Source organism: Narcine bancroftii, chromosome 7, assembly GCF_036971445.1.
Source record: "Narcine bancroftii isolate sNarBan1 chromosome 7, sNarBan1.hap1, whole genome shotgun sequence".
Lineage (NCBI taxonomy): Eukaryota > Metazoa > Chordata > Chondrichthyes > Torpediniformes > Narcinidae > Narcine > Narcine bancroftii.
Genome location: NC_091475.1, coordinates 214,882,573 through 214,898,567, shown reverse-complemented (window position 1 = coordinate 214,898,567; position 15,995 = coordinate 214,882,573). Strand labels below are relative to the sequence as shown.

General features: G+C 45.8%; 1 protein-coding gene across 5 annotated transcripts in view; it reads right to left on the bottom strand.

Annotated features, from left to right (window-relative positions):
• Positions 1-15,995, bottom strand: part of LOC138739703 (dynein heavy chain domain-containing protein 1) — a 194,564-nt gene that overhangs the window by 36,890 nt on the left and 141,679 nt on the right. For 4 of the 5 annotated variants that reach the window (XR_011342368.1, XM_069892290.1, XM_069892289.1 and 1 more), the window contains exons 35-37: positions 9,566-9,744; positions 7,787-8,740; positions 4,762-4,936 (exon numbers count right to left, since the gene is read on the bottom strand). Coding sequence is in view for 3 of the 5 variants with exons in the window: in XM_069892290.1 (XP_069748391.1) it covers positions 4,762-4,936; positions 7,787-8,740; positions 9,566-9,744 (1,308 nt within the window). In the remaining 2 variants the exon portion in view is untranslated. The remainder of the gene's footprint in view (positions 1-4,761; positions 4,937-7,786; positions 8,741-9,565; positions 9,745-15,995) is intronic. The other variant, XR_011342369.1, reaches the window with a different exon arrangement.

Sequence of the window (15,995 nt, the reverse complement as noted above, 5' to 3'; positions counted from 1 at the left end):
TGCTGGGTATCGGAAGGAGAATTTATATTCTTTTTTACAGAATACTGATTTTGCAGGATTAAACTCCTTTCTTCTTTTCACAATTGACGTGCTTAAGTCCACAGAGAAAAATACCTTGTTATTTCCCATTGTTAATGGACCTTGGTATTTTCTGCATTATGTACAGCCACTCTTAATATTGCTTCTTTATCACGATAATGTAAACATCTCATCAAAATCGAGCGGGCCGCTTGTCCCAGGAAATGGCTTCTTTCGGTTAGCCCAATGTGCTCTATCTAGTTCAAATCCATTAGGAAAATTCTCAGGACCCAGAACGTCTGTAACCCAATTTTGAAAAAATTGGACCAGATTAGAGGCCTCAAAATCTTCAACCAACCCGACAATCTTCACATTGTTCCCGCAACTGTGTTTTTCCAACACATCAATCTTTGGTAAAAGTTCTTTCCTTTGCATGACAGAATCTTCCATTTTATCAACTGTATCTTTACATTGTTCCACTTCATAATGAAAATATTGGATATCATCTTCAATATTCTGGACTTGAATCTTAACTTTATCAACAGCTTCAGTATATTTTGCCATTTCTTTAATATTTTTCATCTCACCCTTAACATATTCAAATTGTGCTTTAACATCACTTCTGAGAGATACAAATTGCAGATCCACATGTTTACACATTAACTGCAATTGGTGGATCATGAGCTTCCATCCATGGGTTCTTGCTTCAGGATCTCTGAATTGTGCAGCTTCAATCCTTTGAATCAGTTGGGCTTTATCTTTTTCACATCCGCTCCTGCTCCCTCCAATTCCTCATAAGCCTTTTCTTCCTTCTCTTTGTCTTGACCTTCATCCTTTTGTCCCTCTGAGTTGCTTCCAGATGATCCTGATTCAACATCTAGTTGAATCAAAGGCTGTGTCTGACTGGCCCCACTGTTGACAACAGCTTTAATTGGTTTAGCTGTTCCCATAGGGAAACAGCTTATTCCGTTGTCCACATGTGTGGACGTCTGGAGTTCAGTTGTCTTCTTCTGGACCCCAGCGCCATCTTCCCCGGCTCCCCGGAGAGATGGTGCTGGAGTCATATGGATCCTTGCTGTCGCAGTGCGGGTCACTCTTGGAGGAGGGGGATCTTGAGCCCGAGGCTCCATCGTTAAGATAGGCCCAACTTCTTCACCTGTATGAACCTCTTTAACAACTGCTTTCTTCGTCATTTGAATCTTTCCTTTCTTTGAAGCCACAGTATATCAATTTGTGAATAAATTCCCAAAGGCTGTAAGTTTAAGAAAATTTGAAAAAATTTACTTTTGTTGGTTTTTGATTAATTCTACCTGGAAGGGCATATTTCCATGTCTCCAACCTATGCCATCATGCCACACCCCAATGGCTGGAGTTTCTGTCAGAAATTAGGAAAATGCAGGACAGGTACATACCAAAATGAAAGTTGTGAATGGAAAAATGTGGCTGACGAGGAAAGTTAAAGCCAACATAGAGCTGTGGGGGAAGGTTTAAACTAGTTTGGCAGGGGGGTGGGGAACAGAGTGTGAGAGCAGTGTCCAGGGAGTATGGCCACCTAGCTAGGAATAAAAAAGATAACAAAGGTAGGATGGAGATTAGGGTAGAAGGTAAAAAAGAGAATATATGAGAGGGTCATTCTCTGAGATGCATATATTTTAATGCAAGAAGCATAGTGAACAAGGTAGATGAGCTGAGAGTATGGATAGATACTTGGGGTCACAATATTGTGGCAATTAGTGAGACCTGGCTACAGGAGGGGCAGGACTGGCAACATAATATTCCAGGATACATTTGTTTTAGATGTGATAGATCAGGGGGTAAAAAAGGAGGAGGAGTTGCTCTGCTTGTTAAGGAGGACATTACTGCCGTGAGGTGGCAGGATGGTATGGAGGGATCGACCAGTGAGGCTGTTTGGGTGGAATTGAGGGGTGGAGGAGGCAAGAGGGTGCTAATAGGGGTGTATTACAGACCACCAAATGGGCCAAGAAAATTAGAGGAACAAATTTGTAGGGAGATAACGTATATTTGTAAAAATCATAGGGTAGTGATCATGGGAGATTTTAACTTCCCACACATGGATTGGGATACCCATACGGTTAGAGGGCTGGATGGGCTGGAGTTGGTTAAATGTGTTCAGGATTGTTTTCTAAATCAGTTGGTAGAAGAACCGACTCGGGATGGTGTAATACTGGATCTCCTGTTAGGGAACGAGCTAGGTCAGGTAGCGGACATTAATGTTGGAGAACCAATTGGGTCTAGTGATCATAATTCTGTTAGTTTTAGGGTAGTTTTAGGGAAGAGCAAGGAGAGGCCTAAAGTTGAGGTTCTGGATTGGAAAAGAGCAAATTTTGAAGGAATAAGAAGGGATTTGGGGAGTATTGAGTGGGACAGGATATTTTCAGGTAAGGATGTTAATGAAAAATGGAGGATATTGAAAAAAGAAATTTTGAGGGTACAGAGTAGTTATGTCCCAGCATAGATCAAAGGAAAGGCTGGAAGTCATAGGGAGGCTTGGTTTTTCGAGGAATATTGGAACTTTGGTTAGGAGAAAAAGGGAGGTGTACAAGAGGTATAAAGAGCAGGGAGCTGAGAAGTTGAAGGAGGACTACAAGGAGTGTAGAAGGAATCTTAAGAAAGAAATGAGAAAGGCCAAAAAAAGGCATGAAGAGGCTTTGGCTGACAGAGTAAAAATAAATCCAAAGGGTTTCTATAAGTACATTAAAAGTAAATGATTAGTGAGAGATAAATTTGGACCCCTTGTAGATAGCGAGGGTAGGCTGAGTGAGAAGTCTGAGGAAATGGGGTCCAAATGCAAACCTGGGAATTATAGGCCTGTAAGTCTGATGTCTGTGGTGGGCAAGTTGATGGAAAGTGTTCTGAGGGATGCTATTTACAAATTTTTGGAGGTACAGGGATTGATAGGGAGTAATCAGCATGGCTTTGTTAGGGGTAGATCATGCTTGACAAACCTGATTGAGTTCTTCGAGGGGGTTACAAAAAAGGTTGATGAAGGGAAAGCTGTGGATGTTGTCTATTTGGACTTGAGTAAAGCTTTTGACAAAGTTCCCCACAGGAGGTTAGGAAAAAAGGTGGAGGCATTAGGTATAAATAAGGAGGTAGTGAAATGGATTCAGCAGTGGTTGAATGGGAGGTCTCAGAGAGTAGTGGTAGAAAATTGTTTGTCCAATTGGAGGCCAGTGACTAGTGGAGTTCCTCAGGGTTTGGTCCTGGGTCCACTATTATTTGTTATATATATTAATGATCTGGATGTAGGGGTGGAGAATTGGATAAGCAAGTTTGCGGATGACACAAAGATTTGTGGTGTTGTGGACAGTGAGGTAGATTACTGTAGATTAAAAGGTGATTTAGGAAGGCTGGAGGTGTGGGCTGAGAAATGGCTGATGGAATTTAATACAGATAAATGTGAGGTGCTACATTTTGGAAAGAAAAATTTAAATAGGTCATATACATTGAATGGTAGACAATTGAGGAGTGCAGAGCAACAAAGGGATTTAGGAGTTATGGTAAATAGTGCCCTCAAGGCTGATACTCAGGTAGATGGTGTGGTGAAGAAGGCATTTGGAATGTTGGCCTTCATAAATCGGAGTATTGAATTCAAGAGTAGGGAGGTTATGATGAAATTGCACAAGGCATTGGAGAGGCCAAATTTGGAGTACTGTGTACAGTTTTGGTCACCAAATTATAGGAAAGATATAAACAAAATAGAGAGAGTGCAGAGAAGGTTCATGAGAATGTTGACAGGATTTCAGGGTCTGAGTTACAGAGAAAGGTTGAGCAGCCTGGGGCTTTTTTCTCTGGAGCGTAGAAGATTGAGAGGGGACTTGATAGAGGTGTTTAAGATTTTAAAAGGGACAGAGAGAGTAAATGTGGATAGGCTTTTTCAATTAAGAAAGGGGGAGATTCAAACTAGAGGGCATGGTTTAAGATTGAAGGGGGAAAATTATAAGGGGAACATGAGGGGAAATTTCTTTACGCAGAGGGTGGTGGGGATGTGGAATGAGCTTCCGGCAGATGTGGTTGAGGCGGGATCATTGGTTACATTTAAGGAAAGACTGGATCGTTACATGGATAGGAGGGGACTGGAGGGGTATGGACCGGGTGCTGGTCAGTGGGACTAGGAGAGTGGAGATTTGCTACGGCATGGACTAGTAGGGCCGAACTGGCCTGTTCTGTGCTGTAAGTGGTTATATGGTTATATAAGGGCAAAAGAGAAGGCAGACAGGGAAGCAAAAATTAATGGGAAGAAAGAGGAGTGGGAAATTTTTAAAAACAGAGAAGGCAACTGAGGTGATTAGGAAGGTAAAGATAAATTACGCAAGGCAGTTAGCAAGTAATATCAAAGAGGACCCAAAAAGCTTTTTTAAAAAAAATATAGTAAAAGAGTGACCAAAGTAGATGTAGGACTGATGGAAAATGACAGTGAAATTGTAATGGGAGACAGGGAGATGAATGAATATTTTGGATCAGTCTTCACTGTGGAAGACCTGAGTAGCACCCGGACCGTAGGTCCACAGCCTTCAAGGCCTCAGTGATTTTACTGCTTGTCCAGATGCTTGGGGTAAATATCCAGAGAGATTCTGCCTCTGACACCTCGTGGCCTTCCTCAGATCCCCTGGAAACATTGTTCTCCTTTCCCTGAATCATTGCCTCTAGGTGTTGACACAGGTGGGAGTGGGACAGCAGGAGTTTGCTGCCTTGGATCTGTTTGCAGGATAGGGAACTTACTTTCAGAGGCAGTGACCAATTCCGTGAGCTGCCTGACCAGGCGGAGGTCCCAGTGTTCCAGCAAGTGGCAGTTGTCCAGAACCAGCCAATGGCCTTGGCTCATAACCTTCTTCAGTTCCTGGACAATTTCTTCCGTTTGATCTTCTGATCCCAGGGATATAATGTGGACTTTGTTCTGAAACACAGTCAGGTAAGCCAGTCTCCGTCAATGACGTTCTCACTTTCCCTAGGATTCTCCCTTGAAACAAAGGGACTCCAATCTCCAATTTCTTTCGTACCTCTCACCTCTGGATCATGTTGAGGTTAAGAAAGAAGAAGTGCTCCATCTTCTTAAAAATAGTCAAGTCCCCATGGCCAGCCGTAATATACCCCAGTTTGCCATGTGAAGTGAGTGAAGAAATAACTAGGGCATTAGCAATGATCTTTGCATCTTCCTTGCCCACAGGAGAGGTGCTGGAGGATCAAGAATGGCAAATGCAATCCCCTTGTTTAAAAAAGTAATAGGGAGAATCCTGGGAATTATAGACCAATGAGTCTTACATCAGTGGTACAAACTACTAGAGAGGATTCTTAACCATATAACCAGATAACCGTTTACAGCACAGAAACAGGCCATGTCGGCCCTTCAAGTCCGTACCGGTTCACTTGAACAACTCCACTAGCTCCTCCGCAAACCCAACAGACTAATGTTGGCCTATCATCTACATTACATTTTTACACGTGATAATAAAAGGAACCTTGAAGCCTTGGTGAAAGCTTTGATCCTCGTGGGACCAGTGAATCTCTGGGCACTAGCACAGAGAGAGGAGACGTCAATAACAGTAACATGAAGATGATGAGAAGAGTACAATTGCTCTGCAGGAAGATGTTCTTGGGTATTTTAGTTAATTTCAACATTTTGTGTTAAATTTTAAAAATGATTCACGACAATTTGTCAAGAGTGAACATTCTGAATGCTAGGGATATTTGCAGAAGAATGGGAAAAAAAAAATCAGTCTTTACAGATTAAGGATAGGATCGATGAGCATTTGGAGAAGTTCAGTCTACTCAAGGATAGCAGGGCTTTGTGAAGGGAAGGTCATGCCTCACAAGTACAATTCAAAATTTTCAGGGGGTAACAAAGGAAATTGATGAGGGTTGGGCGGTAGATGGGGTCAATATGAATTTTACTAAGACATTTGACAAGGTCCCCCATGAGAGACTTGTTCATAAAGTCATGAGTCACAGGATCCATGGAACTTTGGCTGTGTGGATAAAAAATTGGCTTGTAGGAAGAAAGCAGAGAGTAGTAGAGGAAGGAAAGTATTCTGCCTGGAGGTCGGTGACTAGTGGAATCTGCAGGGATCTGTTCTGGGACTCCTGCCCTTTGTGATTTTTATAAATGACCTGGATGAAGAGATGGAAGGATGAATCAGTAAGTTTGTGGATTGGAGGAGTTGTGGATGGAGCTGAAGGTTATAAGAGGATATAGACAGGTTGCAGAGTTGGGCAGAAAAGTGGCAGATGGAATTCAATCTAGATAAGTGATGCATTTTTGAAGGACAAACCTGAAGACTAAGTACATGGTTAATGGTTGAATACTTAACAGAGTTGAAGAACAGAAGGACTTTGGGGACCAGATACATAGATCCCTTAAAGCTGCTGCCAGGTTGATAGGACAGTTAAGAAGGCCTAAGCTATGCTGAGATTCATTAGTTGGGGGGTTGAGTTCAGGAGTCATGAGGTGATGTTGCAGCTCTACAAATCTCTGGTGAGACCACACTTTGAGTGTTGTGTTTAGTTCTGGTCACCTCATTATGGGAAGGATGTGGAAGCTGTGGAGAGGGTGCAGAGGAAATTTGCCAGGATGTTGCCTGGATTGGAAAATAAGTTGTGGGTTAGGAGAGCTGGGACTTTTCTCTTTGGAGAGTAGAAGGATGAAAGGAGACTTAAAACTATAGAACACTACAGCACAGAAAACAGACCATTCAGCCCCCCTCTAGTCTGTGCTGACCATCATCTCCCTAGTCCCACTGATCTGCTCCCATACCATAACCCTCCAGGCCTCTCCTATCCAATTTATTCACCACATTAGATGGCAGCTCATTCCACACTCCCACCACTCTCTGAGTCAAGAACATCCCCCTAATGTTCCCCCTAAACCTTTCCACCCTAAAGCCATGTCCTCTTGTGTTTATCTCTCCTAATCTCAGTGGAAAGAGTTGCCTCACATTTACTCTGTCTATACCCCTCATAATCTTGTAAACCTCTATCAAATCTCCCCTCATTCTTCTTCGCTCCAAGGAATAAAGTCCTAACCTGTTTAATCTTTCCCTGTAACTCAACTCCTGAAGACCCAGCAACATCCTAGTAAATCTCCACACTCTTTCAATCTTATTGATATCCTTCCTGTAGTTCGGTGACCAGAACTGCCCACAATATTCCAAATTTGGCCTCACCAATGTCTGACACAACTTCAACATAACATCCCAACTCCTGGACTCAATATTTTGATTTATAAAGGCTAAGATGCCAAAAGCTTTCTTTTCAACCCTGTCCATGTGCGACGCATCCTTCACCAAACAATGTATATACGCTCCTAGATCCCTCTGTTCTACCGCACTCCTCAGTGCCCGACCATTTACTGTGTATGACCTACCTTGGTTTGTCTTTCCAAAATGCATCACTTCACACTTGTCTGCATTAAATTCCATCTGCTATTTTCTGGCCCATTCTAGCTGGTCCAGATCCCTCTGCAAGCTTTGAAAATATTCCTCAGTGTCCACAACGCCTTCAATCTTTGTGTCATCTGCAAACTTCCTGATCCAATTTACCACATTATCATCCAGATCATTGATATAGACAATAAACAACAATGGTCCTAACACAACATTGTGGGCTGAAGGGCCTGTAGTGGGGTGTTCTATTTTTGGTGATAAAGAGGATTGGTGAGGGCAGGGCAGTAGATATTGTTAATGTGCATTTTAATGCACGGCATGAGACAGAGCGAATAAACTGGATCCTGTTCTCTGTGCACGTCACTCACCTCCATGTGGTGCTGGGCGGCCATCTGTTTGATCCAGTAGAGTGGGTGGGTGGAGTGGTTGACTGAGCTGCCCGTGGGCATGAGGAATATAACTGGCACTGTTTGTCTGCTGTAGTTGAAGAGTGAGGGGAGAGTGAGCCTCAGATCCATGACGAGTGTCCCACCCAGGTCACAGGTCACAACATCGTTCATGATCACACTCAGCAAGTTGGGCTGGAAAATCCGCCACAGGATGGCTCTCTGGAAGATGGTAAGCTGGGCAAAGCTTGTACAGGGAACCATGCCGATGACGGTGGATGTGAGCCTGAAGTACTCTTGCCACTGCCGAGCGTTCGTGATCAAGGAGAGGCGCAGGTTGGAAAATGCAGGCAGGAGTTCTAAAACACCACAGCACTTCCAAATGTCCTGGGAGACCCAGGCAGGGCGGTTGTGGGCAGAGTCCTGCAGTGAGGTGTGGACCTTCAGGCCATGGATTCCATGCAGGAAGAACTCCCACTCCACCTGCGTCACCATGTTGACCACCCTCATGTGGCCAATGGCCACCAGGAACCGGTAGAGCTGGGCATGGCGGACAAACATGCACCACCTGAAGTGGCAGTAGATTCTGGAGATGAGGTGGTCCATCAGCTCCACGTAGTGGTTCTTGCTAGTGTTGGTGAGGAGGTGGTTGGAGAGGAGGTGGTTGGAGAGGACTGCCCGCACCACCTTCATAAAGCTGATCTTGGAAAAGTAATAGAAGCTGTTGAGTTGGGAGATGTGGACCAGCGCCCAGTACATTTCTGAGCCAATGTTTGAGATGGCTACGTAAGGGTTTTCTGTGGTGTTGCTGGTGAGAGCGTTGAGCTTTCTACGGATCTCCATCTTGGCCTGCTGATTCTGCAGGGCAGCCTCGTGGATGGTCGGGACATTGAGGAGACTGGTGGCTGTTTGGATTACCTTGTCCATCAACTCCTCCTGCCACACCAGAAATAAGGTGGAGACGTGAGACTCAGAGAACACTACAGCATAGAAACTGGCCCATCTAGTCCATGCCGAACTGTCATTCGCCCTTATTGTATTGACCCCTGATCCCAGGGCTGGTGGTCTATACCCCTGATCCCATGGCTGGTGGTTCATCCCCCTGACCCTGGAGCTGGTGGTCTGTCCCCCTGGCCCTAGAGGTGGTGGTTCATCCCCAACCCTGAAACTGGTGGTCTGTCCCCTTGACTCATGATCCAAGGGCTGGTAGTCCATCCCCCTGACCTGGTGGACCATCCCCCTGACCCCGGAGCTGGTGGTCCATCCCCCTGACCCCAAAGCTGGTGGTCTGTCTCCTTGACTCCTAATCATGGAACTGGTGGTTCATCCCCCTGACCCCTGATTCCGAGACTGGTGATTAATCTACCTAATCCCTGATCCTGGGATTGGCTGTCCATCCCCCTGACTCCTGACCTGGTGGTTCATCCCATGACCCCTGATCCTGGGATTGGTGGTCCATTCCCCCTGACCCCAAAGCTGGTGGTCCATCCCCTTGACTCCTGACCCCGGAGCTGGTGATCCATTCCCCTGATCACTGACCTCAGAGCTGGAGGTTCATCTCCCTGACCACTGACCCCGGAGCTGGTGTTCACCCCCTTGACTCTTGATCTCGGGATTAGTGGTCCATTTCCCTGACCCCAAAGCTGGTGGTCCTCCATGACTCCTGATCCCCGGACTGGTGGTACATCCCTGTGACCCCCAAGCCAGTGCGCCTTGTCCATGTCCCCAAGCCAGTGTGTTTTGTCCATGCATAGCACCCACCTGTGTAACCTGGAGCTGGTGCTGTAGGTACATGATGTCTGTCTGCCGGCTGAGCGCGATCTGCTCTGAACGATGCTTTTCCCAGTACAACACTTCCTTCAGGATGAGCTCCTGCAGCCCCGAGTGGCTGATGCTAATGTCAACCCATCTCACATGCTTCAGCACAACTGGGTCCATTTCTGCAGAGATGATGGGACATGTGATCATCCATCCATGGGAGTCCACCAGCTCTCCCTCAGACACAACAGGATGACACCAGAGGACATGGGTTCAGGGTGAAAGGGGAAATATTTAGGAGGAACTTCTTCACACAGAGAGTGGTGGGGGTGTGGAACGAGCTTCCAGCTAAAGTGGGGAATGCGGCTCATGGATGGGAGGGGTATGGAGGGCTATGGACTGGCTGCAGGTCAGTGGGAGTAGGCAGAAGGGCCTATTTCTGTGCTATAATGTTCTGTGATCTAGGTATGGCTGCGTGTCATGATAGCACTGGAGATGACTTCTGAATCAGCTCACTGGACAGTGATCCATCTCAGTGACCATCAGTCATTACCAGTTCTGGAGTACATATTCTCAGAACTACCACTGGGACATGGAAAAAGCCACCACTCAACATGTGGAGATGTGACTGGATGGTCTTCACGATCAGGGTGAGATTATAATCACTCTTAGTAGCTCAGGCTTGTGTCTGGATGTGTCTTATGGGAGGAGGGGATTTTCTCAGTGTCCAGATGTTAATGGTTTGCCACTGATCACAGTCAGATGTTGCAGGGCTGCAGACTGATCTGATCCATATCTTGTGGGATCATTTGGCCATGTCCATTGGACACACCATTCAACAGTTGTTTCTCCATCTCTTGGGTTCACTGCCCTGGACCTCAGCGTTTAACTCCATTTGCCTGTCCCATGTGGTCTCTTTGATGGATGCGTACCCTGCAGAACCTTTCCAACTGTCTTCAAGGAGTTCTGTGACAGACTCTCTCTCACATTGCTGCCCCTCTGCTCTCAAGCTCTAAGACACGTGATGTAAGCCCCCTACCCCCACCCCTGTATCCTTTCCTCCAGCTCCACACCTCCTTCCCTTCCTTCTTCTTTCAGAAGAGCTGCCCTTCTTAGCCCTCTGCTCCCTCCCCTTCACTTCTCAGCTGCTCCCCTCCCCCAGTACCCACCTATCACCTATAAATATGTACTCCTCACCCTTCCCGTCCCCTGTACCCACCTGTCACCTGTAAGTGTGAGCTCCTCATCCTTCCCCTCCCCCTGTACCTACCTGTTACCTGTAAGTGTGTACTCCTCATCCTTCCCCTCCCCTGTACTCACCTGTTACCTGTCACCTGTAAGTGTGAGCTCCTCACCCTTCCCCTCCCCCTGTACCCACCTGTCACCTGTGTGAGCTCATCACCCTTCCCCTCCCCTGTACCCACCTGTTTCCTGTAAGTGTGTACTCCTCAACCTTCCCCTCCCCCTGTACCCCCCTTCACCTGTAAGTGAGCTCCTCACCCTTCCCTGCCCCCTGTACCCACCTGTTACCTGTCACCTGTAAGTGTGAGCTCCTCATCCTTCCCCTCCCCATGTACCCACCTGTCACCTGTAAGTGTGTACTCCTCACCTTTCCCCTCACCCTGTACCCACCTGTCACTTGTAAGTGTTTACTCCTTACCCTTCCCCTCCCCCTGTACCCACCTGTCACCAGTAAGTGTGTACTCCTCACCCTTCCCCTCCCCCTGTACCCCCCTTCACCTGTAAGTGAGCTCCTCACCCTTCCCTGCCCCCTGCCCCCTGTACCCACCTGTTACCTGTCACCTGTAAGTGTGAGCTCCTCATCCTTCCCCTCCCCATGTACCCACTTGTCACCTGTAAATGTGTACTCCTCGTCCTTCCCCTCCCCCTGTACCCACCTGTCACCTGTAAGTGTGAGCTCCTCACCCTTTCCCTCCCTCCTGTACCCACTTGTTACCTGTAAGGGTGTCCTCCTCGTCCTTCCCCTCTCTCCTCTGCTCCTCCCACTTCCCTGCACCAACCTTTGTATTCAGGCATCCACCTGTGTTTCCATATCCCTGACGGAGGGCCCAGGCCTGAAACACTGACCACCTTTTACCCTGTGGATGTGGTGTGACCTGTTGAGTCTTTCCAGCATTTTTGTGAATTGCAGGCACACCAGGTACTGTCCAGGAATGAAAACACTCCAGTCATATGACTCCAGAACTCTTCACAGCCTTGGTCCAAAGCTCAGCTGAAGGTTGGGGTTAAGTAAGAATGATTTGCCTCGACATCTGAAATAAAATACTGGAAAAATCTCAGCAGGGCAGCCAGCCTCTGTGCAGAGAGAAGCAAGTTCAAGGGATAGGATTTGTGGCCATTACAGAAATGTGGCTGCAGGGTGGAGATGATTGGGAATTAAATATACCAGGTTTTTGGGTAATTTGGAAGGACAGGCAGGAAGGTAAAAGAGGTAGGTTTGCGCTCTTAGTGAAGGCTGAGATCGGAGTAACAGTGAGAGACGATACAAAATCCAAGGAGCAGAATGTTGAATCCATCTGGGTAGGGATCAGGGGTAGTAAAAGGGAAAAAAATTACTGGTGGGACTCAATACTGCCACAGTTTCACAGGCAATAAACCAAGAAACAACTGGGGCATGAAAGGACAGAACGGAAGTCCTAACGGGAAACTTTATTTTGCTGAAACAAGCTACACAGTGGGACAGTTGAGAAACAGTCGAAAACTTGCAGAGCTTTTTCACTTGTTAAAACAAAAGTATATTCCAGTTAAAGCAAGGGCAATCAGGGTGGGGACAGGCAGCCATGGATTACTGAGGAAACCAAGGAAGGCATCGAACTAAAAGCTTGCATGTACACAGTTGCCAAGAACAGTGGGAAACTAGAAGATTGGGAAAACGTTAAAAAGCATCAAAAAACCACTGAGAAAACAATAAAGAAAGGGAAGACCTTTCATGAAAGTAAACTAACACAATATAACAAAATATGGTAAAAGTTTTTATAACTGTAGAAAGTGATAAAGGATGGCTAAAATGAATGCAGGTTCTTTGGATAAGGAGAAGGGGCAATTCCTATTCAGTAATGTAGAAGAGACCAAGGTTTTGAATGATTATTTTGTGAGACTTTATGGTGGGGAAAGCACCTAACATGCTGTTGAGGAATGATGAGGCTTGTGGTGGGAGGTGAGGACATTAGTATTATCAGTGTAGAGGTAATGGTGAACAAGCTCATGGGGTGAAGATGGTTAGGTCCCTTGGTCGTGCTGGAATGCATCCCAGGGACTGAAAAAAATGGCAAAAGTTAGAACAAAGGCATTTGTAATCATTCACCAAAATTCTCTGGACTCTGGGCAGGTCATGGCAGATTAGAAGACGGAAAATGTCAAGCCACTATTTAAAGGAGGGTGTAGGGCACAATGCAAGTTAAGACACATTAGCTTCATGTCAGGTTAGGAGTCACAACAATGTTTGAAGCTGCAAACATAGATCACAGCACACTGTGCTGGTCTTTCAGCCCATGATGTTGTGCCAACAGTCTAATCCTTCCCTACCTCAATTTGATTTCTATTTTGTGTTTGTCTACGAGTCTTTTGCATGTCCCTAGTGTATCAGCCTCCACCACCATCCCTGGCAATGCACTCCAGGTACACGTCACTCTGTGTAAAAAAAAACTCCTTGAAATCTTCAACTCCTTGAATTTTCATCTACTTGAAATCTTCAACTCACCTTAAACAGATGGCCTCTGGCATTTGCTGTTGTTGCCCAAGGGAAAAAAAAATCGCTGGCTGTCCTCTGTATCAAAGCCCATCATAATCTTATACATCTCTACTGCATCACCTCTCAACCTCTGTTGCTTCAAAGAGAAATCCCCTCACTCTGCTAACCTTGCATCATAAGACATGTTCTCCAATCCAGGAAACATCCTCGTAAATCTCCTCTGCACCCTGTCAAAAGCTTCCACATCTTTCCTGTAATGAGATTACCAGAACTGAACGCAACACTTTGTGTGATCTCACAAAGATGTGAGAGGTTGTGTGGCTGCAACATCACCTCATGGTTCCTGAATTCCATTGTCCTTCTAATGAAGGCCAACACAGCACATGCCTTCTTCACCATCCTGTCAACTTGTGTGGCGACCTTGAGGGACCCTCTATTCCTCCACACTGTTCAGAATCCTGCCTTTAACCACATACTCTGTCATCAGGAAGAAACAGCAAGACACCAGGGTAGTAGGGGTTCTATCAGACAGATGCAGCATGGATTCAGGAAGGGCAGGGCCTGTTTGACAAATCTGCTGGAATTCTTTGAGGATGTAACAAGTGTGATGGATGGAGGGGAGTAGGTGAATGTTGTACACTTGGATTTTCAGAACGCATTTGATAACATACTCTACAAAGAAAGATAAGGATGCATGGAATTGTTGGCAATGTATTAGTGTGGATCGAGAATTTGTTAACCTATAGAAGGATGACTCCATCCTGTAGGCACAAAGAGGTTGGGTCCCAAGGTGTTCGAGGGGTTGGGCCTGGTGGACTCTAGGAAGAGAGAGGAAATGGCGGGAAAGTCGAGTGGCTGTACAGCCTGGAGTTGGAAAGTGAGGTGGAGGAGATTGAGGGGGTAAAAGAAAGACAATACTGGGAGGAGAAAGGCAGAGGACCTGATGCCTTTTGCAAAAGAAATGCTGGAGGCCCATGGCATAATCAAAAAATCTTTTAAGACCCTGGTGGCAGGGCAGGGGGCAATTAATGAAAGATTGGGTAAATTGACAGATAGGTTATCAGAAATGGAGGAGACGAGAAGGTGGAAGAAAGGTTGGATAAGAGGGAAAACAAAATGGATGTGTGGGAGAGGGACAGAATGAGGATGTGGGAAAAGATGGATACCTTAGAAAACCTTAGCAGGAGGAATATGTGAAGATTGTGGGGGAGAATGAGGGTAAGGAAGGGAGAGACATGGTGGAGTTCCTAAAAAAGTGGATCCAAAATATTCTGGAGAGGGAACAAATTTGAAATAACTTAAGAATAGAATGGACCCACCAGTCTCTCGCCTCCCCCCACCCGGGGCCAAACCAATGGCCACGCTCTATGCTGGTGAGACTCCTTTGCTACCAGGATAGAAAGAAGATTTTACAGGCAGCAGCGGTGGGAGCGAAGGCAAGGGGGATATGAGGGGGGGGGGGGGGGGAGAAGGTTTTATTCTACCTGGACATAAGTGTGACACTATTGAAAACAGGAGAGGGTAAGCCTTTTTTATAATGTTATTGTTTAAAGATGAATGTATATTTCAAGTAAAGAATGAATACAGGGAGCTCAAGTTAAGAGTGGGAAGACTAAGCTGTAGATGGGTGGATTGGGCACTTTTCAAAATGGTGGAGGCGTTGGCGCCAATAGCTTGGCTAACAGTGCCGGAGTGGGTAAAGGTAAACCAGGGGCCGGGGGGTGGGGGGAAGTTTGGGGGTATTTGATATTGTTGGTTTTAGTTTTTTATTGCTGAAGTTTTATTTCAAGCACGGACGTCTGCGCCAGGAGTCAGCAGAAAACAGGGGATGAATGAAAGGACAAGAAGGAAGTGGGGGGGGTAAGGATATTGGGGAAAACCCTGAGGTAATGGTATAGATTAATTCCCCCCCCCTTAATAAAAGAATTTTAAAAAAGGAAGATGAGGGGGCATGTGAATACGGAAACGGGACAACGAGCTCTTCTTTTCCTTTCAGGTTTTTTGGTTCTTTTTTGGAAATGTAGTCATCGTTATTTCTTTTTGGAGTTTTGGTCGGGGTCGTAGGACCCATGATGACTGATGTTGAGATCAACTTTTCAAGTGTATTTGTAGTGATGGGCAGGGGAGGGGTATAATCCAGACTTTGTGTATATATGAATGTTGGAAAGATTGAAGTTTGTTGAATTTTGTGAGACTATAAAAATCAAAAATAAAATATTCCAAAAAAAAATAATAGAAGGTTGGCACAACATTGTGGGCAGAAAGGCCTGTATTCTGCTGTGATATTCTACGAGTTGGGATGAATACATTTCTCTGGCTATCAGTGGTGAACGCAGTGTTGCAGGGGTCGGAGAGCTGGGCCTACAACTGTTCTCGATTTACATCAGAGATGTCGAAGAGGAGACCAAGTTATCGTATGCACGTTGGCTGATGTCGCTAAATTGGGAAAAAAAGCAAATTGTGTACAGGATACAGAAAGTCTACAGAAAGATATAGATTGATGAAATGAGTGGACCGATGGAGTACAATGTTGGTAAATGTGAGGTTATCCACCCTGGATCAGATTATGGTGATTTGTTGTAGCATGTTCATGAGCAGAGGGACTTGGGAGTCCTTGTGCATGAATCACAAATTAGTTTGCAGGTGCAGCAGGTAATCAGGAAGGCAAATCTACAGGGACCTCCATAATGTTTGGGACAAAGACACTTTTCTTTATTTTCC